Consider the following 27,884-nt stretch of genomic DNA (forward strand, 5'->3'; position numbering starts at 1 on the left):
CCTACTCATTCAGTGTAAAGAGACTATGTGGGAGGAGGTGAACGCAGGCAAGCATTCGCTGTGTGCAATGCCATCCTCGAGAGCAAAATTTAGAACATGAGGCAGTCAGAGCAAGGAGGAGAAAAAAAATGTGCCAAGATGGAGATAGATGCAGTTTCCTTCCATTTATTTTTCAGCAGAAATGAAGCTTGATTATTCTTGAATATTAAAGTTTTGTATCAGTAGAAAATGAAGTTGAGCACATCTCTACCTGAAGGAAATTACTCATTGTTACAATGTGTAAATAGGAGGGGCGGACGCTTGATCCACCCATTTTGCCCATTGCAGTCCAGTCTCATTTGAAGGTTTCCACAAACCCCCTCTGTCAGGTCTTCCTGCCTCCCCATGAGAATAGGCAGTCGCCGTCACAGACGAACGGTGGGAGTTCAGGAGATCTGAGGCAAAGCAGCAATTGCCTGTTTTTTCTGGGAAACCAGATGACCCTTCTCATGCTGATAATGTAAACAGTCGTCTAACAGAGCCTGAAACCGTGGGACTTGGAAATAAAACCCGAGGAATTTCGCAACAGGATAAGTGTGAAAACAGCCAACTCTGCAAGGTGTGTTCATTTTTCTTTTCTTTACTCTTAAATACAGAGAGTATGTAAGTTACAGTGTCGCATGCAGGAAGTCCAGTGATAAGTGAAGGTTGATGGTTGAGGAAGTGCTGATAACTGAAACGAGAGACATTCACTCTGTCAACATATATATATTTAGCACATTGTAAATAACAATTTTTTTCTAGATTTGGATGAAAAAGGAAAAATAGGACATATGCATTAATTCCTACTATTTAAAAACTTCGTCGGTTCATCCATCCATCCACCCACCTATCCATCTATCATTATTGTTCAGCACTTTGGTTGGACCTGGTCGAAATTTAAAAGTACCGCCTAAAAAAAGTGTTATGTGCTGTCATTCATCCATATCTGTTCATTCATTTATCTGTATAGCCATTCATGTATCTGTTGACCTTCCTGTCCATCCATCAACACAAGTTCCATATTTCAGACTGGTCAGTGTAGAAACATCAACCGCAAGTTAGTAGGAAACTATTGTATTCATACTTTAAATTGGTGTAATATAGACAGAGAGCTCATGTAAATGGAGTCTGGAAAAGTGGAAACATTTTACATGAAACGTGCAGGAATCCTGTTGGTCTCTTCTTACTTTACTGGACTTTTAGATAACACTCTGGCGCTACCGAACTCTACTAAATGGACTGTTTGCAGCTGCACTGTCAACTCCATCTACAGAGGTTGCAAACAGCTGGTTTCAATAAATGTGGGCCAGCAGAAACATTACTCTGAGTGAGCATTTGTTGACTTTAGATGTGGAGCTGGGGGAGCACAGGGTCTCATAATATGAGGGTCTGGTGATGTGAGTTATAGGTTCCCATAAAATCAAATAGGCAGGTCATGACCCACCCAGGTGATCGATTATTCTTTGGACAGTTCATATCTCTTTACATATTTTGCGTGCTATGAATTTTAGCTCAGGTTAAGCTAACTTTAGTCTCTTGCTAAATTCTTTCAAACCTGCATTCATTCATTACTCTGGTCAAATGGTAGATATTTTATTAAATGTCAGCATGTAGTTTAAATATAAAAGAGACTTTTAAGACATACCAAAGTGAAAACTACCTTGTTTCAATCAGTTTGGCCTCAAAAGCCTGCGTGAGATCTGCTACAGCCACACCACCTCCACCCAATTTGAACTGAACCACATACTAACCACTGGAGGCCATCCAAAGACAACCACAGTGGGGACTCCAGCTAGCTCCTCCACTTTTGTAAACAAGTCTGCCTTTTACCACACAGCTGCAATCTGCGTGAGTTTGTGTGTGTGTGTGTGTGTGTGTGTGTGTGTGTGTGTGTGTGTGTCTGACTGTAATTACGAGCATGTGTAAGTTGACGCAGTTGCTGCAAAGGGAACCGTTCCAACTGTAACAATGTGAATTATTTCAAGTTCAAAGTGGACTCTCCGTGGTACCCCTCCGCCCTCCCCCTACCCTACCAGTACAGAGGGGTGTAGCCCAACCATTTTCAACTAACGCTGGAGTTTGCAATCTAAATATATCCAGACAATAACACTGTTTTTTTTGCAGAAACACAAAGTCGCTTGCACAACACTTCCCGCTCATTGGCCTATCCTTCTTGTCACGGTGTAATTGCGCGCAGTACATTGTTTTTCCTTCTTTAAGTCATAAAGTTTGACCTTCGTGTCAGTTTCTGATTTTCTGATTTCTTGTAGCTCACTCAAAGGTTCCCCGATCCGTGATAATGTTGCATTCAGAATGAAGAACTCAGCATCAGTGCGTCACACAATGTCCACTCATGACAAAAGTAGTGATAGCAAAGTCTTGATCTGTGTTTACTTCCACCGAACACCCAGATTCCCAGCACATTTGTTTGAAAGTGTCTTGCAACATCCCTTTTCTCTCCTGCCAACAGGTGGTTGCATGCATTTGAAATATATTTTTAAAAATTAATGAAATGGTCCTTCTTAATCAAGAAAACAGTAAGTATCATATGCAAAACTGTCAGTCACACACTCCAGATTCAAATGGTCATTTAGATAGGTCAGAAGATAATTTTGGCTGCAAAGGCTTGTTTGTTGTCAAAAAGTGGTTTTAAATTACATATCTGCTTTGAAAAACAAAGATTATGTTTTGTATTTTTAAATTTATGGGTTTTATAGCTCTAAAATATATCCACCTTCAATACTATTAAACATGTAGTACATTTTACTTCTATAAGGGCATACTCTGTGCATAACACAAAGTTATGCTATTGCTCTATATAAAATATGATAATAAATTAACTGACTTGAAATGTTTAAAGTTACGTCAAACTTAATCTAAAGCCATCCATTCTCCTTTTGAGCGTTAGAATTCTCAAGGCTAAAGTTTTATCAAAAAATCTTGGCTGTGAAATCAAAACTTGAAGAGTCCCAGATCACCATACTGTCAAAACCCGAACAGCAGCCAGTATCATTTAGCTTGCTCTCAGCGATAAGAGTGATTGCGCTGACAAAAAGGTTCCTAGCAGAAGTGGATATCAGGGAAGGGTTGAGAAAACCGTGGTCAATATTTAATGTTTTTATGTAATTCAGAAACAGTTTTGATCTCACCATTCAAGAAGACAGAATGTCTTTTGTTATTAAGAAAATACACACTCCCTTTTCCACAGGCTCTAATTACGGCGGAAAAGTTCAATTAGGCAGCATTAGCAGTGATATTGATATACTGCTTATGCTTCAAGATCTTTACTTGTGTTTCCTTGAACCGTTTAGGCCAAAATGACTTATTTCTACACCAATCTAGATTAATTATCAAACAATTGATACTATTAAAATGCAAACCAGATACCAAGGACCCAACTTAACGATAATTTTAATTGATGTTCAGCAAACAACAGCCTATTCCAGTGCTTCAAATATTATTAGTTAAGTTGTATAGTACATTCTTCCCAGACAGGGTGAAAATGTGAACATGGATGCCTGTTCTCTTAACTGCAGAGGAAAGACACAGATATCTCTGTTTATTCCCCCGTGTTTCATCATGTAAGGTAACATCATATGAAACAGACATAAACACCAATAGTCTCATTTTTACTACAAGACAGTTATGAATGTATGTTAAGCTATTCAATATTGAGGAAACTATATCAATAATTTGTCTCTCAAGAGTTTAAAATAAAGTTTTTATGCTGTCTATTTTTGATTATGAAATCAACCTTAAATTGCAAGTGAAAAGGACAAGGAAGCAAGGATCCAAAGGTTCTTAGTCACCTGAACCCATTGGCTTTCAGCACCAAAGACACAAACTAAAGAAAGAATGCACCTTTTTGCATTTCATTTCATACAGAGGGTTTGGACCCTAAGCTATTGAGAAATAATTGCTTACTGGAGATGTGGACTCTGTTTCAGTTTTAAATTTTACGCAATCGCTATTCATGCTCTCCTGGGATAAATAGCAGAAAACGTGATCAAAGAGCCAAAATAATAATTCCTTAAAACTTTCCGGAGTTTTACATAAATAGTCAAGGGACTGCCGCTTATTCATAAAATATTTTGACAAATACAATTTAAAGAATTGAATGAATACTTTTAATATTTAGTGATATCTGTGCGTGAATTATTTGATGCATAAAGTGATACATTTCATTTCTAAATCAGTATCAAATAGAATTTTTGGTAACAATTTTAGAAACTAATGTGCATTTATATAACAATTAAATCGGTATGACAAGACGCATGATGCTGTATAACAAATCCTTTTATAAAAAGCCTGGATTATTGCGATTCTTTTCTGTGTGTTCAGTCAAAGAAACCAAATTCTGCACAAGCCTCCACAAACCAGCAGAGATAAAAACAAACTCCTGGGTGGGTCAAAGGTGGACTCAAGCTTCCCACTTTTTTAGTGCGTTGTGCTCTTACAGACATCCTTCTGAAAGATTCAGCCATGACAACACTCTGACTCTCAGTCTCTGAGCTGAGGTCCCTCTGGATTTTCACAGAAGCTTCTTGTCAAGCATGACAAGCTGACAACTTTCAGATTTTCTATAAACCTTCGATCATGGCAAACTTGTTCTTGTCTTTCATTTTCAGTGTCTTGAGTTCATTTTTCTGAATTTAATGTGGTTTTACTTGGCTTGATTGAATTCTAACAAGCTGCTGGTTATTGGATACTTTTGTAGTCAGGTGAGAATCTACATTTTAATCTTTTGTTTGATTCTTTTTTTTTATTCAATTTTACATTAAATTCTTCTTTAACGTAAGGATCTGAATTTGACCTTTTCCCACCTTCTGAGTTATTTGTTGGTGGCTCCAACGTGCCGGCCTCTTTTAATAAATCACAGAAATCTCTCCATCAAAAAAATAAAAACATTAGCTTTCAATCATAGGCATCCTGATGGCCATCTGTGTGAACAAAGTGCCGGCTTATGCTAACCGACATTTGGTCAGTAGTTTCCAGATAAAACTCCCTTCTCTGAAAAGTTCAAGTGGTCCGAAGGAATGTGGGGGCTGGACGATGGGAGGCTGTTGTGTGCAGGAGTCTAAGCTTACATGTGGTTTCATTGGGAACTCTGCCAGGCTCAGGGGCTGTTTCTTTTTTTTTTTTTTTTTTTTGGTGGCGGGGCAGTGGGGTGGGTTGAAGGGTCACGTTGCTCCAGAGGGGGGAAGTTCTGTTTTTCATTACATTAACCATTAGATCACATATCTGCTCCGCCTCTCTGACTCTGCTGTGTTTCCTCAAATTTTCCTGTCAGTCAATGATCCAGTCCTCCTCTGTATTGCACCACAAGTAAAGATAAAGGTGTAAGTGCCTGATTGTGTTTGACTAAAGGTGTAATAACTTTGTAGGGATATGTGGGCAGTGTAAGAAAAGAAAAAAAAACATTCCAGAATAGATTTCAGTTAATATGGGACACATGAATACTGCTGAAACTGGCAATGCAGCTTTTACATAAAACAAAGGCGAGGCGATATATATAGCAAATATGTTAATGTTTTTTCTTATAATTATCATTTTGAAACCATATATTTCAATGTATTTTGTGAGAATTTTTGTGTGAAAAAAATAATAGTAAAGTAGACAGACAATAGTGTCTTTTTTATTTTGTCACAATGTTTTGTGCACATTTATACCCTCCAGGTTTTCCTACAGTATTGCCACCTGTGTAGCTCTATCTATTTTCCCAGTACAGTTAGTTTTCTACCAAGCATATTTTGAATTTAGGTCAAAAAGTTCCAGTTAAGTCTCATTCGACTGGAGCACCTCTCTCAATGAGTTTCTTATCTTAACAGCATGGCTCAGTGAACTGGGAACAAGATTTATTAAATGTTTTCTTTTTGCCACTCTTCAATAACTGCTGTTGTGTGCATTTCCTAGTTGTCTCATGTCAACACATTCCCTTACCTGAGCTGTGGATCTCTGCAGCTCCACCAGAGTAACCATGATTTCTTTTTTTTTTTTTTTTGTCTGTTGTTTTTGCCTGCTCCTCTGCTTCTTGCAGTTTAGTTGGGCGGCTCCACCTTGCTGTTGTGCCATTCTCCTCATTTTCATGGCTAAAACAGCACAGTTTGAGATTATCAAAATTTGGGATAAACGAAGCCTTCTATAAGCTTCTACATCATTTATTTCTGACCTGTCTTTTTTTTTGTTTTGTGGTTTCCTGGTCTTCACTAATTTTCTCTAATCTTGTAGTTCACCCATTTTCCCCTCTGTGCACCACCCACCGTCCCTTTACCAGTTCCAGTACCCGACCAAAACCCCTCAGTGTCATTATTTGACAAATAATCAGATTTGGTTAAGTGCAAAACTGGCTTTAATGCCAAAAATGATCAAATGCTACAAGCCATGCAAGTCATACAAAGTGACATTCACTGTCCAGAGCTGGGCTCCATTTAGCTCACCTTAGGGGTGACACCAAAGTGAAGCAAAGATTGTTGCTCAAGTTCTGCTTTTATCTGCTCCTCGTTCTGCACCTGCTCTAAGGGGGTGTTGGTCTGCCTTAATCAGTTTTTATTTGTGTGATGGTCTTAAATGTTATGGTTATGTAAGCACGTGGACAGATAAAAGAGGCAGAGGAAAGACAAAGAACCATTTTTATCCACAACACTAACAAACATCTGAAGGCCTCATAGAACAGCGAGACATATTTGGTTTAATAGAAGTCAAAGCATATTTTTACTTTTAAAGTTTGCTGAATCCCACTAAAATATATGTAAAAAAAGTCAAGGGCTATTGATGCTCCTGCAGCAAACTGTAGGCACAGCTGCAATCACTTCAACCTAACCTTTATTTATGTTCACAGTGGAGGAACATACAGATATTTAGAGAAAGGCATGCATGTAAAAGCTTTTGCAGCAAAGCCTACTGAAACGCTTTAGTGGCTTTAGAACCTCTGTATTATTATTATTAAATCTACACGTGAAGTTACTTTTATTAAAATGGTAGAACAATGTTAGACACAATTTGTTGGAGACACTCGAGTTTTAAGTTCTTACAATATGGAAACGTTTAGGAGGGAAACATGATCTGTTTTGATACATTAGAGCCACAAACAGACAGCTGTCTTAAAGGAGGTGATAATTCACAGACACATAAAGGAAACAAACTTTATTTTTATTTATTTATTTATTTATTTGTAATTCACGCAACAAGCTGCTTAAGGGGTTGCGTGAATTTTAGGATCCATGTGGCAAAAAAAACGAAATCTCTGCTGAAAATTCAGACATCTTCAGCTTCAGCGCGCAGTTGTAAAATCCCGTCCACAATAAGCGCCTCTTTTGTCCCGCTCGCGGGGCCCCGGTGGTGGGTGGATAAGTGGAGTCACATGGTCACTTTTCCTTTTTCCCACACAAACACACCCACATCCTCCTCCACGCTGCCGCTCTTCTTCCTCACTCCTCGGCTGAGCACTGAGAGGACCGCAGCGGGCAGTCCCGCTCCGTCTGGATACTGTAAAGCAGCAGCTGCACAAGTTGCGCCTCGCAGGTTTTTTTACTTTTTTCCCCCGTCCACCCCAACACAATGAATCCGAATCGACCATAACAGCCGCGCTGTTCCGCTTGATCCCAGTCTGTGTTGGAGAAAGTCGACATCACGCCGTCCGGGAGGAGTTGGGAGGACTGTTTTAGAGGTAATTATTAATTTAAAGAGTTCACCATTTGTCTTGTTTTCTTTAATTCGAGTTTCACTTTTATGTGCATCATCTTCTGTGTTGCTTTTTGGTTTAAATGCTTTAAAGTTGTCTGCATGGTCTGCTTTGTTGTAGTAACTTTTAAGCAGGCCTAATGTAAATGCAGTCTTCTATCCCCGGTAGCCCCACATCCAGGTGCAAACTGCTTTCAATATGAGCTCGTTTACAACAGGCCCTTACCTTTGTTTACCCTGCACCATTCTTTACAGTTTCCCTGAGTGGGGGGGGTTGCGTTTTTAAGCCTTTTTAAGCCATTTGGGGGTGAAAGAGTTCTTGGATCTACCTGGATCATTGGTCTTGTTGTGGAATTATAGTTGAAAGAGTTCCCTTCCATCATGTTCAAAGCATCTCTGACTAATACAGCTTTGCACAAATCTGCCTCAGTCACAAAACAATGTTCTGGTCTCTTTTGTCTATACGACTGTAATTACATGAGTCACCACTGCAGCCAGAACAGCTTCTTTCCCAGCAAAAATAACACCAGTTGCCTTGACAGCCTCAATCTGAATCTGAAGTTGAGGTGAGTCGATCTTCGTGTTTTTCAGAGAAAAGGAGATCACAGAGGAGGAGGAGGAGGACAAGACATGAGTCTGGTTGAAGTGAGGCGAGCGGCCGGGGCCCTGACCCTGCCCCTGTCCGGCAGTGACTCCAAGGAGCAGCACTTGGACGGCGTGGGCGACAGCGACCCAGAGTCGCAGCGCAACCGGACCCTGTCGCCGGATCTGAGGCAGGACTTCAACATGATGGAGCAGAAGAAGAGGGTCACCCAGATCCTGCAGAGTCCAGTACGTAGAGTAGAGCTGCATGAGACTGCTTTCCTCCTACACAGAAGCTTTCACTGTGTATGAGTAATGAGCGGTGGTGTTAGAGCCAGAGAGGCAGTGAGATGCTTTCTTTTTCCATGTTTAAAAAACCTTCTGCATTTACAAATGTTATACAGTAAATAGCATGTTCTTTTTCTGTGAAATGCTGCCAAAAAGGTTTAACTTATGATACAGCTACACTGTAAAACATGAAAGAAGGTTCTGGAACAACCAGAATTGAGTTTTATAGAGAGAAGGAAGATGCAGCATCTCCTAACTTCCTCCACATGTTGCTGAAATCTGCTGGTCAGCTAACTTAAAAAAAAAAGAAAAAATGCTAATACACTTGTTCAGCAGAAAGCTAAATTTGACTCCTTTAAGGTCTTTGTGGTTGCTAAAATCATTAGTAGTTTTGGCCTAAAATGAGAGGAGTGCCACCCATCATTCTTTTTAATGCAGCACTTTGAACTATAGCTAGCAGGATACCCGTTAAGCAGCCAAGGGCAGATTGTACCAGATTTAATATGCTGGCTAACTGGTTAATTTCAGCTTGTCCTGCAGGGTTTTCCGTACAATGGGGAAAACGGTAATATTTGGATTTAGATTTTTTTTTTCCATTTATGGAAAAGTGCCAAAAAGTGACTTTTGATGTTTATATGTCCATCATTCCTTTGTCTCTCCTTGCATCCCTTAATCAATCACTGTAGAGTTGCCATAAACTCACAGTTAAGTTTGTATTTAAACATTAAAAACAGGTTGAAGAAGAAGGAAGACTCTAGAAATGTAAATCAGGAAAAGTATGAAATTGTGGCATGAAAACTGCATAAGCCTCTGGGTAGCAAGACTCTGCTGGTTCTTAGAAGGAAATGAATGGCCATTAAAAAGGGACGCATCTTGTAAGTGATATACCTTGAAAAGTTATGTATTTTTAAATTTAGATCTTTCTATTAGGTGTTAATTTTGCTTTATGCTAATGTGTTATCAAAATAATATTGCATAAATATTTTACATAAAATGATGTTTTATTTTTTCACTTGTCCTATCACATTTCAGGCATACCATATGGAAAATCATGTTGCCTACAGGGATGAGATACTATCTACAACAATCAATATGCTAAAGTATTTTAGCAACAGCATTAGCACTTTTAGCTTTTCTGTTTTAAATTAAATGTTTATGTAATTTTATACATTTTTATCTAAACCTTTTGCATAAATACAGTAACATTATGGCATTCTTTTTCAATATTATAATTTTGTCATAACCTCATACCTACTTAGTTTCTACTTGTTGGATTATTGTCTTCAAAATCTTAACCTTTATCTACATTACTTATGTTTGTTCATTCATCATTAATTGTTAAATACTGCAATGATCATGTTACTGTGTGTCAAGTGTTTTGCTCTCTTAAGCCACCTCAGCTTTTGCACAAACTTGAAAAAGCTTGCTTCCTCCAAAGAGACACAGGAACAACTCATCTCAGCGACATCTTTTATTTATCCTTTCTTTTTCTTGTCTTCAGATGAATCTCATCGACAGCATATGAGCAAACGTGTTCACATGAGTAGGTCAAAGAGTAGGTTGAAAACCTACAAACAGACAGGAAAAATATTCAGTACAGATCACAACCAGTTAATTTTAACTTCAACTAATTAACCAGTTTCTCAAGTAATGATTTAATAATTTACTTGTAAGTTGACAGTGAATAAATAAATAAACTATATTCCAAATAGTGCAATTAATTTGTTTCCAAACACATGAAAAACATTGCATCAAACAAATCTATTTTGATCTTCTGAATGCAATTTGAATTATGTAAACTGTGAATAATGTCCATTCCTACCAGCGGTGTCATTGAGGAAGCTTTCAGTTGAGGCTCTTTGAAGAGAGATCATTGTAAGCACAGCTGTGCCAAGTTACCTTATAGATTTGCCTGCTGAGCTTGAGAAGTGAAAGGGATGGGTGCGCTTGATTCTTTGCGAGGTGCGTGCCAGTTTGGGTGGAAATGGTGAATACATTCAAAAGTGTACCATTTGCTGTTTTAACTTGACGTTGTGGTAAAACCACATCTCCTGACTGCTGTCTGCCTAATCCACAGGTGTCAAACTCCAGTCCTCAAGGGCCGGCGTCCTGCAACGTTTAGTTGTGCCTTTGCTGCACCACACCTGAATGGAATAATTGGGTCATTAGCAAGGCTGTGGAGAACTGATCTACACAAGGAGGAGGTCATTAAGCCATTTCATTCCAGTGTTTTGTACCTGTGGCACTTATAAAAACTGCAGGACACCGGCCCTTGAGGACTGGAGTTTGACACCCCTGGCCTAATCTGTCATTACAATACTTCAGCCACTCTGTGTGACTCTCAGTATGTAGAGTTACCTCTATCATGTACAGACATCAAGACCAGCAAACCAATTATATAATCGGCATGCAATGCATGAATATCATGCCGACAGTGATATATTCTGATGAGACCCAATTTTTCTCTCTTGAATTTCTCTCTGTATTTTGATGAAATTCAGAAAGTCTTCCCAAACTGCTTCAGAAAGCATTTTTTCTGTACAGCTAAAAGCAGCACCGTCTAAAGCACCAGGAGGTGTAATGCACAAATTGCCAATGAAGTGCATAGAAATAAGACGAGCACACACTCCTCTTTCATTGCATAACAGGCACAACAAGTGTAACTCGTCACCATGGGAACTGTGGATGGATGGAGCAGAATACCAGAGCTCAGCTGTAGCCCACAGAAAAAAAAGAAAATAAAAATATTTCTGTTTCAGGACTCACTGGCAAGTTCTTGATGCAAAAATTGATAGTCGGGTTTAATGTACACCCTCCTTCGTACCCTCTTTGCTTTTAATGAAGCCCCCTTTTCACAGCCTCACAAAGAGCCTTTTAATAAGCCTTTGGTGATTTGTGTACAGTGGTAATAAGGAGAGCCGCGTTCCCCGGACACATCCTCCGGAGACGCCGGAATGAGGTCAAGGTTGTGTTTGTCCCAGTTGTCAGGGTGACGTGAGATTTACAACAGTGTTTTTCCTCCTTCTCCTGCCTTGTTTACAGGTGTTCAAAGATGAGCTGGAGGGCCTGATTCAGGACCAGCTGACGAAGGGCAACAACCCCTCTGGTCTTCTGGCTCTCAGGCAAATTGCTGACCTGGTCATGGCCAGCACCGTGGGAGGAGCTGGCCCTTTGACTTCACCCATCAGTGAGTGGCTGTGTTTGCAAAAGAGTCTGTCCTCGTCCCTGTGAGCCCAGTTGAATCTAAGCGCGCTACATGTGTACAAGCGTGTTCTGCACCCTGATTAACCTCATTGTTGGAGGGTAAATTCTCAGACTCTTGTGACGCTCGACAACCCTGAAACTGCAGAAGAGGCACAAAGTTGTTGACAACGTCCTTCATTGTGTGCGTTTCTCATGACCACTCTTGGTAAAGAATTATAGCAGTTTGCAGTGGTAATTATGTTAGTGTGACGGTTTGCCTCAGGGGAGTTTTTAGGGAGGTCATGGAGAAGTTATAAACATTTGGATCATGCCATGAAGGAAGTGGCTGTGAAACTGCTTATGCAAACCTTTCTTTCAAAAAGCCAGAGTGGCTGTAAAAGAAGGCCGAGTTCTGTATCATTATATGTCCTTATATGGAGGTAAAGGCCAAAAATATCCTTCGGTTTCACATTGGGAATTGTGAGACCTTTTTTAGCCTTGGAGTTGCATTCAGCCATGGAGACTCCAGTTTCCTGTTTGTAGGAAGCTGCATATACAATAAAAGCAAACCCTGCAACTGGAACTCAGTTACATGGTTTCTATGCCATCTGGCCAAGAATGGAAAAGGAAGATTTGCTTTGTTTTGTTAAATTGAGTGTATAAACTAATATAGACCATGAAGAAGAATTTATTTTACCAGACCTTATTTGCATTCATCCATCCATCCATCCATCCATCCATCCATCCATCCATCCAAAGAAAATGTGAAAAATATGGACTTGAAAACTAACATTACAACAAGTAACTTTTCAGTAAGATAAAGGAGCTTGTCTTAAATCACTAATTCCTTAATATTGATGAAAAAGTACAAGTTCCACTGGCAAACTATTTCACCCTGAAGTTTGGGGTTTTTGACACGTGACATTGTGTCGGAAACGCAGATGTAAACTCTGATTCGCATCATTGAATCGGAACAATGCACTGAAGCTGTTATGTCTCGCTGCAGGCTTTGGGATGGTGCCTCCAGTAAACGACCTGTACAGCATAGAGTCTCCGTCCTTTGCCAAAGGAGAGAAGCAGAGCCGCTGCAAACTGGCCACCCTCTACAGGCTTGTCGATCTCTTCAGCTGGGCTCGTTTTACAAGCTCCTACATAACTGTGAGCACAACTTCACTGTCACGCTTCGGTGGATGGCTGCTTATTTATGCAGTGGTTTGCATTTCTGTCATTGTGACCTCTTTAACAATCTATAGAGGGAATCCCTCTTTAATTTCAGAAAGCATAAATGATAAATGGTGTAGATATCTGAGATCTTGAAGTAGAAACGGCTTTGAGAAGCCAAGTCACATTTCTGTCTATGTATAGAGTTATACTTCACTGTCATCAATGCAAATCGGCTTTTATATGTTGGCCAGAGTGAATCTTCTTTCACATGGTTGGAAGTGTTGATATGCAGCTTTGCAGCTGGTTATTGTTGGCCGAGGAGAGAGCTTATAAATCTCTCTGTATCTCAGGTGCGTGTCAGCAAAGAGCAGGACCATGTTCTCATCAGTCCACGAGGCCTGTCATTCGCTGAGGTGACAGCAGCAAATTTGGTAAGAACAACACCCGAGCAAGATGTCACTAACTGAATGTTGTTAGTACCGGTGTTACAATGCTTTCTGCTGCTTATCTTGTTTTCCATCTTTTGCCCAAATTCACTGAAACATCAACATTTGCTATGAATTCATTCAGTGCGAAAACTGGATGATTGTTTTTAATTAGGAATATCGAGACAACAATCTAACTTTGCTGTTGTTGGCATGCAGTTTTTTTCACTTTCTGTGTTCTCATATAAGTATGATGTATTAGACCTTTTTCCAAAATCATTTAAATTACATTTTATATTTTAGTTTCTGTTGCGTTTAGAGGTGCAGAAAAATCAGCTGGCAGGTAAAATCAGACTGGCTTTTGCTTGACTTTCTATCACAGAAAGCACCACTTTTAAGAGGCATCACATCACTCTAACCACAACATTCATCACTGTGGAAGAAGCCACTGCAGGAAGGTGTTACTGTGGAAGAAAACTTAAAGTTCACTATTTTTAGTATCAGTGAGGCATTTTAGAAGAAATCAGATGATGTATTTCTGAAGAGATATACTGGCTGTTCATTAAGACAACATAACTCTCTATCTTGTTTTATTTTGCTAAGGTCTATTCATATATATATATATATATATATATATATATATATATATATATATATATATATATGAACAAAACTCTTGGTATCGATGATACGTTTTTAGACAAACTGAGAGAGAGAGGATGCAATTGACAGAAGGAAAATACATCAGCACACCACCTATATATATATAAATATATATATATATATATATATATATATATATATATATATATATATATATAGGAGGATTTGCCAAGGATTTACAGATCCCTTCCTAACCCAATTCAAAAAAACATCCAAATGCTAAGATACATTTGAAATGGGAACAAAACTGTGCAGCACAATGATGTAGTGGTTAGCACTGCAACTTCACAGAGAGGATGTGTCAGATCTTTGCTGTGTGGCTGTTCTTCAAGGTCCAGGGTGTTAAATTAAGATTAGAATTACACCTGTACATATTATTAGATGATAATTGTAAATATAATGTAATACTCTGGACCCTGTAGAAGCCCAAACTTATTATATTTGGTTTGCTTGTTGTAAGAAAAAAAAACAGGTTTTACCAAAAACTAAAAGGAACTGTGTGATCTTTCTGTTAGTCTTTATTTACAATAACGGATTCAAGATAGCATAACAAACTTAACAAAATAAGTGCAATTTAACATAAAAACCTGAGTAGAAAAGGTAAAAAAAAGAACAATTCATGAAAGTACTAAAACAGAGAACTTAATCAGAAATCATTACTATTACAGGAAGAAAATCAATTCTTAAACGAATACATTGCTATAAATATTAAGCTTATGTATCCACCACCAGGTGTGCAAAAGTCTTAGATTTGGATGATTCACCAAATAGAAAAAAGTCCCTGTCCTAACACAATTCAAAAGACTTTTAGTCACATTCAAACAAAACACATATTGATTTTTCCTCTTAAGGGAAAAATTAAATAAGGCATTTAAATAAATTTCGCCTGGGTGTGCCGCATGGCGCAGAAGGTACAGCGTGCGCAACATCTGCAGCAGCTGTAGACCTCAACACAGTTATCCTGGGTTCAATTCCTAGTCTTGGGCAATCTGCTGCATGTCATTCCCTTCTCTTTCCTCCCAATTTCCTGTCCAAATTTCATTTCCTGAAGGTCCATTCTAAAGAAATTAAAATACAAAAGAGAAACATAGGCACTGACATCAATCAGTGACTTCAATAATTGAAATTCTTTCTCCAGCTTGAACTATTTGTCTTACATGCAAAACTCTTGTCAGAAAATTCATCACCTTGAACACACACCCACCCACCATGAAACACGGTAGTGGCTACATCATGCAAAGCTGAACCTACAATAAATCACCATCTAGCAGGTGAATAAACACCTGATTAGGAAAGATGTTTGTCACAGATTTGATATTATGTATGGGCTTGTTTTTTTTTTTTGCTGTTTTTTTTTAATGTTTCAATACTGCTATTACTTTCATAGCAGTATTGACTAGTGCTACTTAGAAAGTATTAGTCTCTCAGCTAATATTGATCTTTTAACTGTGTTTTGTTTTTCTTTTGCATCACATGTAGGTAAAAGTGAACATAGTGGGTGATGTTGTGGACCAGGGTTCCACTGACCTGGGCCCTGACCATTTTGGATTCGCTCCTCATGCTGCCATTTACTCGATGCGCCCCGATGTGAAATGCATCATCCATATACACACCTCAGCTACAGCTGCTGTAAGTATGCCCCGGTCATATTTTAATTGAGTTTTTGTTTTTTTATCTCTACATAAAAGCTGCTGCTTTACAGCTGAAAAACATGATCAAGTGAAAAGCAGCCTGTCACATGCCTGGTTGGTTCAGGTACAGAGCCCCTGTAATGTATTTTTACCATCTCTTTTGAAGCCTCGCCGTAAATTGCAGAGCACACTGCAAGCATCGCTATAAAACTCTGTTTTTATTTGTGCCCAAAAGCAAAAAAAGAAAAGAAAAAAAAAACAGTGCTTCTGTTGAAGACGCTCGTGCATCACAGTCTCGCTTGTTTTCATCCCACGCTAACAGGTGTCCTCGATGAAATGTGGAATCCTGCCCATTTCCCAGGAGGCTTTGCTGCTGGGAGACGTGAGCTGCTTCGGTTACCATGGCTGCCTGGATAATAAAGAGGAGAAGGTGGAGTTTCAGAAAGCGCTGGGCCCGACTGCCAAGGTACCGCCAAACTGAAGCACCTCATTAACAGCTTGCTCACATTAACATGAGGCAGGCTTATTATATCATAATGTTTCACACACAAGGGAGTCTATGAATGTTTTGTTGAACCGGCTTAATCATAGCCATACGTGCCACTAGGCACGGCTTAATTATTATAGTGTATGCATAGTTTCTAAAAAGATAGTCTCAAAACTTTTCAGAGATGTTCCACTATAAATTTCTTTTTTAAAGAGCATGGTATATGGCTGGTTATTGGACTGAAAGAGGGCTAGAGCAATACATTTTAATGTTTAAAAATACATACAAAAACACATGGAGTCATGGTATAAAACCTACGAGAGTACTTCTAAAATGTAGCAAATATGAATATTGCCAGTAATCCTTGCTGACCTAAAACATGTACAGTTTTGTTTTGATGTTTACTAGTTAGAAAAAAACATTATATGCTACATTGTGAACCATTGTGTATAGGAATTATGCACAACATTTTAGTCGTGCCAAACACATCATTAGAGATTTAAAGTAATTAAGAGGAGAAGACAGCCTATTTTGAAACATGATGAAATATAAAAATTTGCTCTCATAGCTGAGTATTATGTCCTTCCATTGCATGTTACACCTATACGATGCTATTTCATACCCATTTCCGTAAACCATTTAGTGTTAGTTTATTTCTCTTTGTGTTTTAAGTATTTTTCATGAATTATGGAATGAAGTGTTCAGATAACTTCGTGCATATTGTTTTATGAAAACTTTTTATGGTTGGTGTTTACTCTTTCAGTGTTTGTAGTTGCTGCCGACCCCTGAAACAGCGACCTTGCAGATTTTGCTGCCAGTGCGTAAAGGCTTCCCACCCTCTGAAGGCACAACATGCATCTGCAAAGCAGTCCATAGAAACTGAGTGGTTTTACTAAAACTTCACAGCTGAGAACAGAGCTCAAGTTTCGTTTTCGTTTTCTTTCTTTATTCTAGCCCGGGCAGAATATTGAGCAATTTTGCTCACCAGCTTCAAATTATCAAAGCTTATCCTGTTTTTCTTTGTTTTGTTTCGGTTTTGTTTTTTTAATTCAGACAGAAAAACTAGATCACATACCATGATCCTATGATGTGTTTTTCAGGTGATGCTTCTGAGAAACCACGGGCTGCTCGCCTTGGGAGAAACAGTGGAAGAAGCTTTTCATTACGTGTACCATTCACAGCAAGCCTGTGAAATCCAGGTACGCAAATGATGCTCCTCATTGGTTTCCCTGTGCTGCACCATTCGGCTCATTTCAACCTGAGTGTGTCCCTGTACTCACACTTGCCACCGCCTAAGGTAGCCGAGTTATTGTTAATCATATGTTGATTAATGAGTCAGAAGGATGAGATAAAGTCAGCGCCTAAAATAGACGCGCAGCAGATGATGTCTGGCATGCAGGATTTCCAAGCAAATCTAAGTCAAATATGAACTGGACGAGGCTGTTCTTGGGTTGGATTATTTTGTTTTTTGTTTTTTAGTTCTGGTCACAAATTTTCAGTCAGGGCTCCTACACAGTCTAGGAAGTGTGAAAATGTGTAGAATTAGACCTCTGTGTTCTCCAGATTTGGATAGATATAGAAAAGAAAAGAAGAGGATGGAAAAAATATAGCATTTGCGGACTTTATTCCATTTTCTTTTTCTTAACTCTCTTCATCTCTTTGGTCTCTTTGTTTCCTACCTACATTTTTTTTGTGATCTTACTTCCTGTCTTTTTTCCTTTTGTCTAGCCTTTCTTGTGTTGTGCCTTACGTCCTTCTGTTCTGTGTCCTTCCTTTTCTCTCTCCTGTCCTTTTGTTCCTACTTTTCTCACTCCTTTTTTCTTTCTCTCTCCTTCTTATGTCATGTATAATTTCCTTTTGTCTGTTCTTTCTTCTTGATGTTTGTTATTTTTTTCATTTCCTTCTTTAATTCCTTCTTACTTCTTACTCCTTCCTTGTGCTATACATTTCTTCCCTTCATGTGTTCTTCCGTCCTTCCTTTATATAGAATAATAGTATCTCCAAGTTGCTTTCATGGTGCTGTTTTTGAAGTGCGTTTTATTGTACACGTGAGGAAAATTATAACTTCACACAGTGATAATTTAGCTTTTAACACTCTGCAAACACATATTTGATGCCTTTCTTAAGGTGAATTCTCTGAGGTGTTCAGGCACCGTGGACGACCTTGTCCTTCTGGACAGGGACAAGTTTAAGCCCCGCACCCAGGGAGTGGCTGCCGCCGGGGTCGTCATTGACAACGAGGTCAAGTGGAAGGTGGGCGAGGCCGAGTTCGAGTCCCTCATGAGGATGCTGGACAACCTGGTGAGTGAACCCTCACCTCACCTTCCCAGAGGAAGCGCCTGATTAGAGAACACAATGAAAAGACTACATGTGTTTGTTAATGTAATATTTTGTGTAAATTAATCATATTGTTATGTGATGGTATTCCCATTCCCCTCATGGAGCGTGTTTGTATTTTTAAGTCGTTGAGAGCAGTGAGTCGTTTCCAGGGGTTTTTAAAAAATTTTTTTTTACCTCTCTAAGGATTTCTGTGGACTGATTGCAGCCACTGTCATTGCACCAGCTCTGATAATAAAAAGCATCCGGCTCGCTCTGTGGACAGACGAGATGTCAGGCTGTAAATCTGAGTGGACTTCTCGCTAACAGCTGCTGCAGCTGCGTTAACTCTGTGGAGTCATTACCCGCCCGTCCACTTGATCACAGCTTTTCAGACGGGAAGGAATGCTGTGGGCAGCTAGGAGAACCACAGACCACACAATTGCTTATTGGAACAGCTGTATTTCAACTAGTTTATATTTGGCATTTCTTCAAAGGCTTTTAGGGGCCACCACGTGAAAATACAAGTTCATTAAGCCTAACTGGTGGTCTGACCTTTTAAACCAGAAAGGGAAGTGGGCTAGTTGTGTGGGAAATGAATCATAAGCAATAGGCCCTTGCAGAAAGAATAACAAATTAGGCTGAGTGCATTAGTTTTCTGAACTAAGAAAAGAAACTGAGACGGGTCAGAATTTCAGATGGGATTTATGATCTCTGGTTTTTAAAAACCAAATATTAAGAAGTACAAAGAACGACGTTGAAGCCATCAACTGCTATCCCTAATTATTATCATGGATAACATACTTGATGGCTTAGACAGCCTTTAGTGACCTTATGTTAGTGATTAGCATGGTTAGCATTAGGAGTCTTTGTGTGTATTCTGTAGACAGAATGTAGATTGTTACTTTAAATGTGATACTTTCAAAATGCTGGCAACTTTTCCAAATCTAGCCTGTTCCATTACAGACAGAAGTGAAATTCTCATTTTATTCCATTCTGCCTTCCTACAGTATTATCTGCTGTTTGTCTTGCTCTCTCATACTCCGAATGAACACACTAAGGATGGGCAGTTGTCACTAAATTTATAATTATTAAAAGATAAATTTATCTTGACACAGATTAGAATTCATTGTGAGCTCAGTAATCTCTGATGATGCTTGCAAACCCCAGAAACGGGCGCTATGATTGGAATTATTACTATTTCCTTTTTCAGAACAACTTCTTTCACTGTTTTACTGTTTCAGTTACATGTACGAAAATTGGCATTTTGTAATGCCCTTTTTAATAATCAATATCAGGATTTTGATTAGTATTACAGCATGCAAACCTTTTAATAATGGTTGACCAGGTTTTTTCCAGTTTCCTGTGGTATTTTACTGACAGCGTCTACAATAAAGAATGTCCTATCATGCTCAAAAACTTCTTTGCTGTCACCTTTATATTGACATTGGCATTACCATGATGATTCTAATTTGATATGTATAGTTGGAATTTTTTAACGTTTCTGCTCGGCTGAAAATCATCTGATTCCCAAGTCAAGATCTTGCTGGATCTCTAAATGAAGCAGATTTGAGGAATCCAGACTTAAATCCCTTAGATTGTGAATTTAATATACCATCACATAATAATTAATTTTTTATGCATCTTCAGTTTTTGCATGTTAATGAGGACGTGCTGGTTAAAACTGTGCTTCAGGCATATATATGTATATATATATATATATATATGTTCCTTTTTTTGTAGGGATGGTGCACAAACAAACTCAATCTAAACATTTTAATTAATACTCTGCTTTTTATGTGTTAACAAACTGAAAAAGGTTTGCTCTTCTCGTTCATGGACTTGGCAAATCTATAAAAATTGTTTGTTTATGTTTTGGTCTGTTTAAATATTTAAAAGCTAAATGGAAATGGATGTTTTGGGGCCTGTGGATTGTTTGCATTTAAAATATTTTTGAGTGCAGCTCTCATGCCTGGGTAATGTAAATTGTTCCATTTTCACATCACAATTTAGTCATTTGTTGTCCCCTCTGCACGCCACCTGATAGGGATACAGAACAGGCTACTCTTATCGGAACCCCATCGTCCGGGAGAAGCCCCGTTCCAAGAACGACGTGGAAATCCCCGCCACGGTGTCGGCGGTGCCATCGGACGATAGTGACCCAGGTCTGCGCAGCCCCTTTAAGTTCATGGCACAGAAACAGCAGAGGGAGAGAACCAGGTGGCTCACCTCGCCTCACAGCTACCTGAAGGTCAACGTTCCTGAACAGTCACCCAGCGGGGATGTCAGCCCCAGGACCAAAATCATGGTATGCTGATTTTAAAAGCTCCACCTGTCATAAGAAATTGAGTCATTCCACAGTGATGGCCTCTGCTTCTGGCTGCAGAAACAAACTGTGCTCAGTACATTTTCTTTTTATGTAAGCCTGCCCTCTTGTGGTTTTTTTGGAAGAAAGCATGCGTTAGATGTGGTTGTTACTTTAATTTTTCTAATGAATCTGCTTTGAATTATTTTCAGTGGATGAAGTCGTCACAGCCAGGCAACAGCGTGGGGACCCCGATAAAAATTGAGGACCCTAACCAGTTTGTCCCACTTAACACAAATCCCACAGAGGTGTTGGATAAGAGGAACCGGGTCAGTTTTCACTGCACAACGAAATTTCTGTCTCAGTTTCAGGATATCACTTTCAAAATAACAACCTGACATGTTATTTAAACAATTACTGATCGTCAATATCAGGTAATCTGACTACTAAACACAATATGTAGTTATTTTCATTGTTTAGCGTAAACAGCAAGCAAACAACCAGTCAAAAAATGTTTAAGCTTTTGTACAGATACTTGGACAAGCAACTAAATAAAGCAGGGGTGGGCTCTTTACTTTTTATTTAAACATAATTTTTTAAAATTAAATTATAAACAAAATGAAAAATTTCAATACCAGCAAATAAAAACACCTAACTGTGAATTGTATTTTAACACTAATATGAATATATGTGATATCTATTTACTTTTATAAGAATAACTTTTTAGACTTAAAAAAAATCTATAAATCATATACATTTTTATGTGAACATAGGAAGTAAAAAGATAAATAAAAGAAGCATCTTAACACATTGAAAAGAATGCAAACATAAAAAAATTTATATGCGGTACATTTGTTTTCCTTTGACATTCTGATATAATTGCTGTTCTGAACAGTGAACTGTTCATATAAAACAGATTAGCTCGAACTAACACATAATCCACATGGTCGATTTTCAAACACAATAATTCATCAGTCTCTAATCCTGATTTTGGCAGACCAGGTTTTTCAGCTAAATCAACAAACTGCCTCATTAGAGTAGCATTGGAAAGAAGACAAACCAAACAATGACTTAAGACTCATAGTGGTTCTCTAAGACTTCTCTATCCCAAATAAAACGAGAGAGAAAAAGAGAATTGTCAGCTGATTCTATCGCTAGGAAAAGGGAAGTTTGGTTACAGAATCTCACTTCTTGAGTGAATAGAGTCTGGAGAGCTTTTTACTTTGAACTTCACAAGAAGTAACTAACACAAATTCACTCAGTATGACTACAATACTTCATATTAACTAGAATGCATTTTGGTGCCTATAGCACTTAGAAAGTAATTCAAAATATCCTTTGTTTTGGATTATTATATTAACTAGGTATCCTACATTTGATCCATAGTTTGTGAGCTGAATAAAACATGAATATTAACAGATATTTTTCTTAACTTTTAAATATTACAAACATCTGTATGACATAAAACATATTTATCCCAAGTATCTAAAAGGATCTTTGTTGAGTTGACGAATCCACTTAGTACACAGCTTTAAGTTCCTGCTCTCTAACGTAAAACCTTTGTTTTTACCGGTGGTGTATTGTTCTAAAATCCTGTCAAAAATGTTTGTATACACATATTTTTTTTAAATATGTTTTTTTTTTCAGATAAAGGAACAACACAGGGGTGATCAGATGACTCCAGGACCAAAATCTCAATTACTGGCAGGCATTGTAGTGGACACCAAACCAGGACCAGTGAGTATACGCACATGTGATGTTAAGAGTTCGTCACTGTAGCTGTAGTAACTGTAACTGTAGTTTACTAGTTTTGACCTTTCCTTATGCATGTTGAACATAACTTTATGGAAACATGTTGTTCTATCCAACATAGTTCATTAGAATACAATATTCCTTTCATTTTGCTTAAAACAGGAAACAAATATTTAGTAGTGAGGATGATTCATCCATTCATTTTTCACATTTTTTGCTAAAGATAAAATTTTAAATGTTTGAAAGTCTCCATTAATAATATTGAGAAAATAAAAGACCACATTCTTTTTAGTTAAAGTGTTGTCTGTCTCTCTGAGCGTTATTCATCTGCTATTGACATGACTTTTTCTGGTCAAATGAGTGTTTGCTATTATTAGCTATTGTCATGAGCCATCGATGTGAAGGTATGTTCTTAAAGACACCCTTTTTCTTTACGCAGTGGTGTCTTTCAGCCTTTAAATAAAGGCTTTAAGACATCTTTAGCTTAACCTTAATCTAAGGTTCTCTTAAGGAGAAACTTAAATTAAGATAAGCGTTTAAATCTCAACATCAATCTAAACGTGGCCTAAAGTATTCTGCACTGATCGTATATTCCTTGAAATACAGTTTCTGATGCATGGAAGATTTACTTGGTTTGCATATATGAAAAAATGGGGAGTGTTTCCCCAAAATCATTGCTAGTGTCATCTCATTTCATGAACCCAGTATTGTTTACAGTCTTGTCTCGTAAAATTAATTAATCTCTAAAGTCCTATAAGTAAAACTGGAGTAAGAAATGGATAAACCTCGAAATAAGGTGAAATTACTGAGTCTTTGCCTTTTTCCGAGCTCTTCACACAATAGTTGTGCACAGTGACCAGGCTAACTGTTATTAGTATTCTAAGATAATAACAATGTATTTATTAGCCTTTTGTCTACTGCTATTTTAACTGGTTGACCAAAACTATTATGTGTACAATTTTATGAAATCCAAACCACACCAGATTTCACTGCATTGGATTTTGATGTCTGCTTTGCGAGAAATGTGTAACTTTTAAAAAAATACGTACCAGTGGCACAAATATATAACTTAAATGCTTTTTCCAAACAGTAGCTGTAACATGTTGGCTTAAATCAAAAATACAGTAGCCTACCAGGAAAAAAATCATTGATTATTCTCTTCATATTCCTCCTTCACGAAACCACTGAAGTCGTCTTCTTCTGTGTCGGAATTGAACAGCCTCTCCCACACATCCTCAACCTTGCTTTCCATTTCGCTTTCATCTTGAGACAAATTCACTTTTCGCTTGTCCCGTCGTCTTTATCACCCCTTCATCAGTCCAGAAACCTGTTGGTGACAAGTCTCATATTAACCACATCACAGCTCTTCACAGTATGTGAAAAAAAAGTAGCAGCTTATAAGTCCAGAAATTACGGTAATAAAATTTGACTTCTCTTTCCTCCAGGCTTTTATCATTGAAGATGAGGCGCTCACCCGCACTCTTCCTCCCAACCCTTTCAATGATCTCACCGAGAAGGAGCTGGAAGAATATAAGAGCCTGGTAGAAAGAAAGCAGCAAGGCCAAGAAGGTATTATTGTTGTTGTTGCTGTTATTATTATTATTACTGTTATTATTATTATTAGTAGTAGTAGTAGTATTGTCATTACAGTGATCAGATTGTGTCTAACTGCCCAGCCCTCTCCCATGGCAGAGCAAAAGGGAACACTGTCTGATTTTCAGATCTTTCTGAAGGTAGATAAGATTGGTTTTATATGTAAATATCGGCCGATACTCAACCGCCCAAAATGTAGGAAATTGGGGCTGATCGGTTCACCGCCGCTACCGCACAATAAAACACAAGTTTCACTGGAGGGTGTCACTGTCGCTGTGTGACCCAGCTATAATATATTTCTGTAATAAAACTATTTTTATTGGATTTAAGTAATATAACCTTTTTTTTTCTTAGGACCTAAATTATGAGTTTTTATTAGCAGAAAGCGCTAACTATCAAAATGAGCGGAAATCTACATAACAAACTGAATCACTAAATACATTATTTTTTAATTATTATTATAGTATATTGAGATGATATTGTAATACATTGTAATACATGCTGTATATAGCAGTTAGGTTATTAGATTGTTTTCCAGGCAGTTCATTAGTCCATCCCAGAGTTGGATCATTTCTGCCTGAGGAAATGTTAAGGCAAGATGAGCAGAACCTTGAAGTTTCTTCCAAACAAGCGTTGGGACACCCAGCTGTCAGCCTGTGCTCGGCGCTGTTCAGTCAGCTCACAGGACGATGAGGGATGAGCAGCAAAGACTTCAATCTTGTCTAACCCTTCATGTCTCGGTTGTTACTGCAGGCAGGAATGAAATGTGCGTGCAGGAGAAGAATGTGTTCACAACTGTGCAGCAGAGTGTCACCTTTATTTTCCTTAATAACGTGTCATTTCTGAAACATGTCAACTTTATCAGATCTAGGCAGCTTGTTTAATAAGCTTCTTGTGTCATTTTGGTTTGTGTGTTGTTATGCTAACAGCATCTGAGCAAGTATCAGACGAAGGAAAGGATGGACCGTTGGATGGATTTTTTTATGATTTCATGTCTTTTGTAGAGGATGAAGATGCAACTGATGCAGATGAGATGACCACATTCGATGGGTCTACTATCTCCCTGTCACTTTCTCCGATAATGACACCAGCTAAACAAGGTAACCAGAAAATCAGTTGCCTTACAAAATGATTCATACTCCTTGGATATTTTCACACTTCAACATAATAGGATCATATGTGATTGAAAGTAGAACGTAGCTTTGGAGTAAAATGGAAAAGTCTTGGGCGTGCCGTGGTGGCGTAGTGGTTAGCGCGACCCATATTTGGAGGCCTTGAGTCCTCGACGTGGCCGTCGTGGGTTCGACTCCCGGACCCGACGATATTTGCCGCATGTCTTCCCCCCTCTCCTTCCCCGTTTCCTGTCAGCTCACTGTCATATAAGGGACACTAGAGCCCACAAAAGACCCCCTGGAGGGGTAAAAAAAAATGGAAAAGTCCTAATAAGCACAAATCAGAAACCCCCCCCCCCCCCCCCCCCCCCCCCCGCCGCCGCCGCTTACTCTGATCCCACAACATGTAATCTATCTATCTATCTATCTATCTATCTATGTATCTTTCTTTCTTTCTTTCTTTACTTTAAAATGTGATGAAGTCCAAGGAGTAGGAATCCCTTTGTAAGTCACAGTATAACAAATTGATGGTTTAGCTCGTGATTAAATGTCTCTTCTGAAGGAGCTTTCTGCAGCTCGTCTCTGACTCAGTCTTATGTGTCGACAGATTCAATACCCAACGGTAAGGACCACTTGTCTGAGCTGGAGGAGGATCTGAGCATCGAGGTATCCAAGCTGAGTGTGAGCACTTCAGAAACTGTGGAAATCTCCATAACAACGAGGGAGAAGACGGAGGAGGCCCAGACCCCAGAGAGCCAGACCAAGTCCCCCAAGAAAAAGAAAAACAAGTTCCGCACTCCCTCATTCCTAAAAAAGAGTAAGAAAAAGAAGGAGGAGAAGGAAAAGACAGAAGCTTGAGTTTTTACATGAGGGGAAAAGCATGAAATGAAAGCCTTATTTTCGTTGTGTTGAAGGGAAGTCAAATAAGAGAAACGGTCTGATAGGAGAGCCTTCTGTATGTTTCCCCTTATTCACAGCAATCTTTCCAAGTTCTTTCAATATTTTTTTTAATTTGTGACTAACCACTGAGAGCTTCAAATGGAAAAAATCAGATCAAGAGTGAATGCAAAACGACATTCCTGTACTTACCCATATTTATAATGGGCTGTCATCTGTATCATAAAGTAGTTCATACAATGAAACATCAAGGTGGAATCCTTAAACGGTTGTGTTTTTCTTATTATTGCACAAGTTGTTGAATGTATTCGACAATCTAGGATTTTCTAAAACACGTTTAGTTAACAGTAATAGAAGTAGTTTTAAGAGTGGCTGAAAAGTTTAAAGTTATAACGATGTTTAGCCTTATAAACAGTATGATTTCTGTTTGAGCTTTGAATCTAATCATAGTTATATTTACATGTAATAATATATGTGGGTCTATGTGACATCTATAACAGTATAGTGTTTGGTAGTAAATGATTTGATAGCCTTTATATACTCACACACTAAAACATGCTGTGATGAATGGGACGGTATCAATCCATGTTGTTTCCTACACGTGTTCAGACGTTTGCTGCTTTTACGGTATTTGGATGAGGAATCGAACTGTGACTAATAGAGAAAACTGATTAAGCGACTGTTTATGAATTTGACTTTTACTAATAGCTACTTTTTTTTTATTATGGGATGACAATTATGTAAGTGCCAAGTGTGAATTGCAGCAAGTGGATTTGAGGACTTGGTTTTGTTTGTTAAACTTGTCAGTGAAGGTATCGGGCTATAAAGCTTTTCTTGCTCACTTTTGGAGTTTTCCATGAAGTACAATGGAGGATTGTACATTTTTAACCCAGTCAATAATGTGAATGATTAGTTTGAACCCAAAGGGAGTGAACTTTTTTGTAAATAGTTTTGTTTTTGTGCAGTTCCTTTGTTATGCTGAGCCAAATGGAAATGACTCTTTAAAAACGTGACAGAACAATCTAATATCGATATTTTAACACTCCCTGAATCACAATGCAGTTTTACTTACTTTGATTAAGCTCCATAATTTTTTTGCGTTTACATTTGTATTGCTAGTGTGTGCTTGTGTTTCCCCTTTTGTTTACGTTGCTCTTTGTATTGCCTTATTTCAGTATTGGCCTTTTTAATACTGCCTTCTAGCTGAATAAAACATTTCTTCCGTAAGTTGTTCTCATGTCTTATCATTTTTTAAGAAGACATGCAACTCATTTTTTAAATTCAAAATCCACTAACATGCAGAAAAGAAAAAGATTTAATTAGAAATTTTTTGGCTAGACAAAATTACACTTCCCATTTAAAATAAAGCTTTTCTCAACAATCCCCCCTTCTTAAAATGCACTAAACTCTCCCCCACCCATCAGAAAACAACTCATTCATTCCGTTTGGTGATAATTACCCACGTGAAGCTGCATAATCAGCCTTCAGCCATGATATGAATGAGCGTTGTCATGGTAAACCCTGAGTGTGGGGGCTGTGAAGACAAAAGAGGGGATTTGGTGTCTCCAACAGGTGTTTGTGGTGGGGGAAGTGACGGGATCTGCACCTTCACGACCCCCTTGAACCACACACACATATTTCTCCATAAAACACATGGAGAGGAAGATTAGTATTTTTTTTCTGTTAATTAAGGCGGTAAAAGCATCTTTTGGTATATTAGATTTTTACCATTTTTGTGCTTGACCACCATCAGACTCCATATTTGCTAAATGAGCATGTGGAGAA

At 38.4% G+C, this 27,884-nt stretch overlaps 1 protein-coding gene across 2 annotated transcripts; it reads left to right on the forward strand.

Annotated features, from left to right (window-relative positions):
- Positions 1–395: 395 nt before the first annotated feature.
- On the forward strand, positions 396–27,326 carry LOC102225023 (gamma-adducin-like). 2 transcript variants are annotated; one of them, XM_023327512.1, is made up of 15 exons: positions 396–598; positions 8,293–8,532; positions 11,614–11,758; positions 12,761–12,912; positions 13,269–13,349; positions 15,486–15,635; positions 15,960–16,103; positions 17,225–17,323; positions 18,252–18,425; positions 20,488–20,748; positions 20,958–21,074; positions 22,393–22,482; positions 23,943–24,066; positions 25,095–25,190; positions 25,810–27,326. In XM_023327512.1, exons 2-15 carry the CDS (start codon positions 8,332–8,334, stop codon positions 26,058–26,060), a joined length of 2,085 nt encoding a protein of 694 aa, XP_023183280.1. In that variant the 5' UTR covers positions 396–598; positions 8,293–8,331; the 3' UTR covers positions 26,061–27,326. The 2 variants fall into 2 exon arrangements, with proteins under 2 accessions (XP_023183280.1, XP_005804944.1); XM_005804887.2 differs by lacking the exon at positions 396–598 and adding an exon at positions 7,410–7,687.
- Positions 27,327–27,884: the final 558 nt, after the last annotated feature.

This window comes from Xiphophorus maculatus, chromosome 22, assembly GCF_002775205.1.
Source record: "Xiphophorus maculatus strain JP 163 A chromosome 22, X_maculatus-5.0-male, whole genome shotgun sequence".
Lineage (NCBI taxonomy): Eukaryota > Metazoa > Chordata > Actinopteri > Cyprinodontiformes > Poeciliidae > Xiphophorus > Xiphophorus maculatus.

Bases quoted from the DNA above. Each gene is read 5' to 3' on its own strand.
- LOC102225023 (XM_023327512.1), top strand. From the start codon at position 8,332: ATGAGTCTGGTTGAAGTGAGGCGAGCGGCCGGGGCCCTGACCCTGCCC. The intron at 8,533-11,613 runs GTACGTAGAGTA...CCTTGTTTACAG, and splicing joins CCCAGATCCTGCAGAGTCCA to GTGTTCAAAGATGAGCTGGA. The intron at 24,067-25,094 runs GTATTATTGTTG...TGTCTTTTGTAG, and splicing joins AAAGCAGCAAGGCCAAGAAG to AGGATGAAGATGCAACTGAT.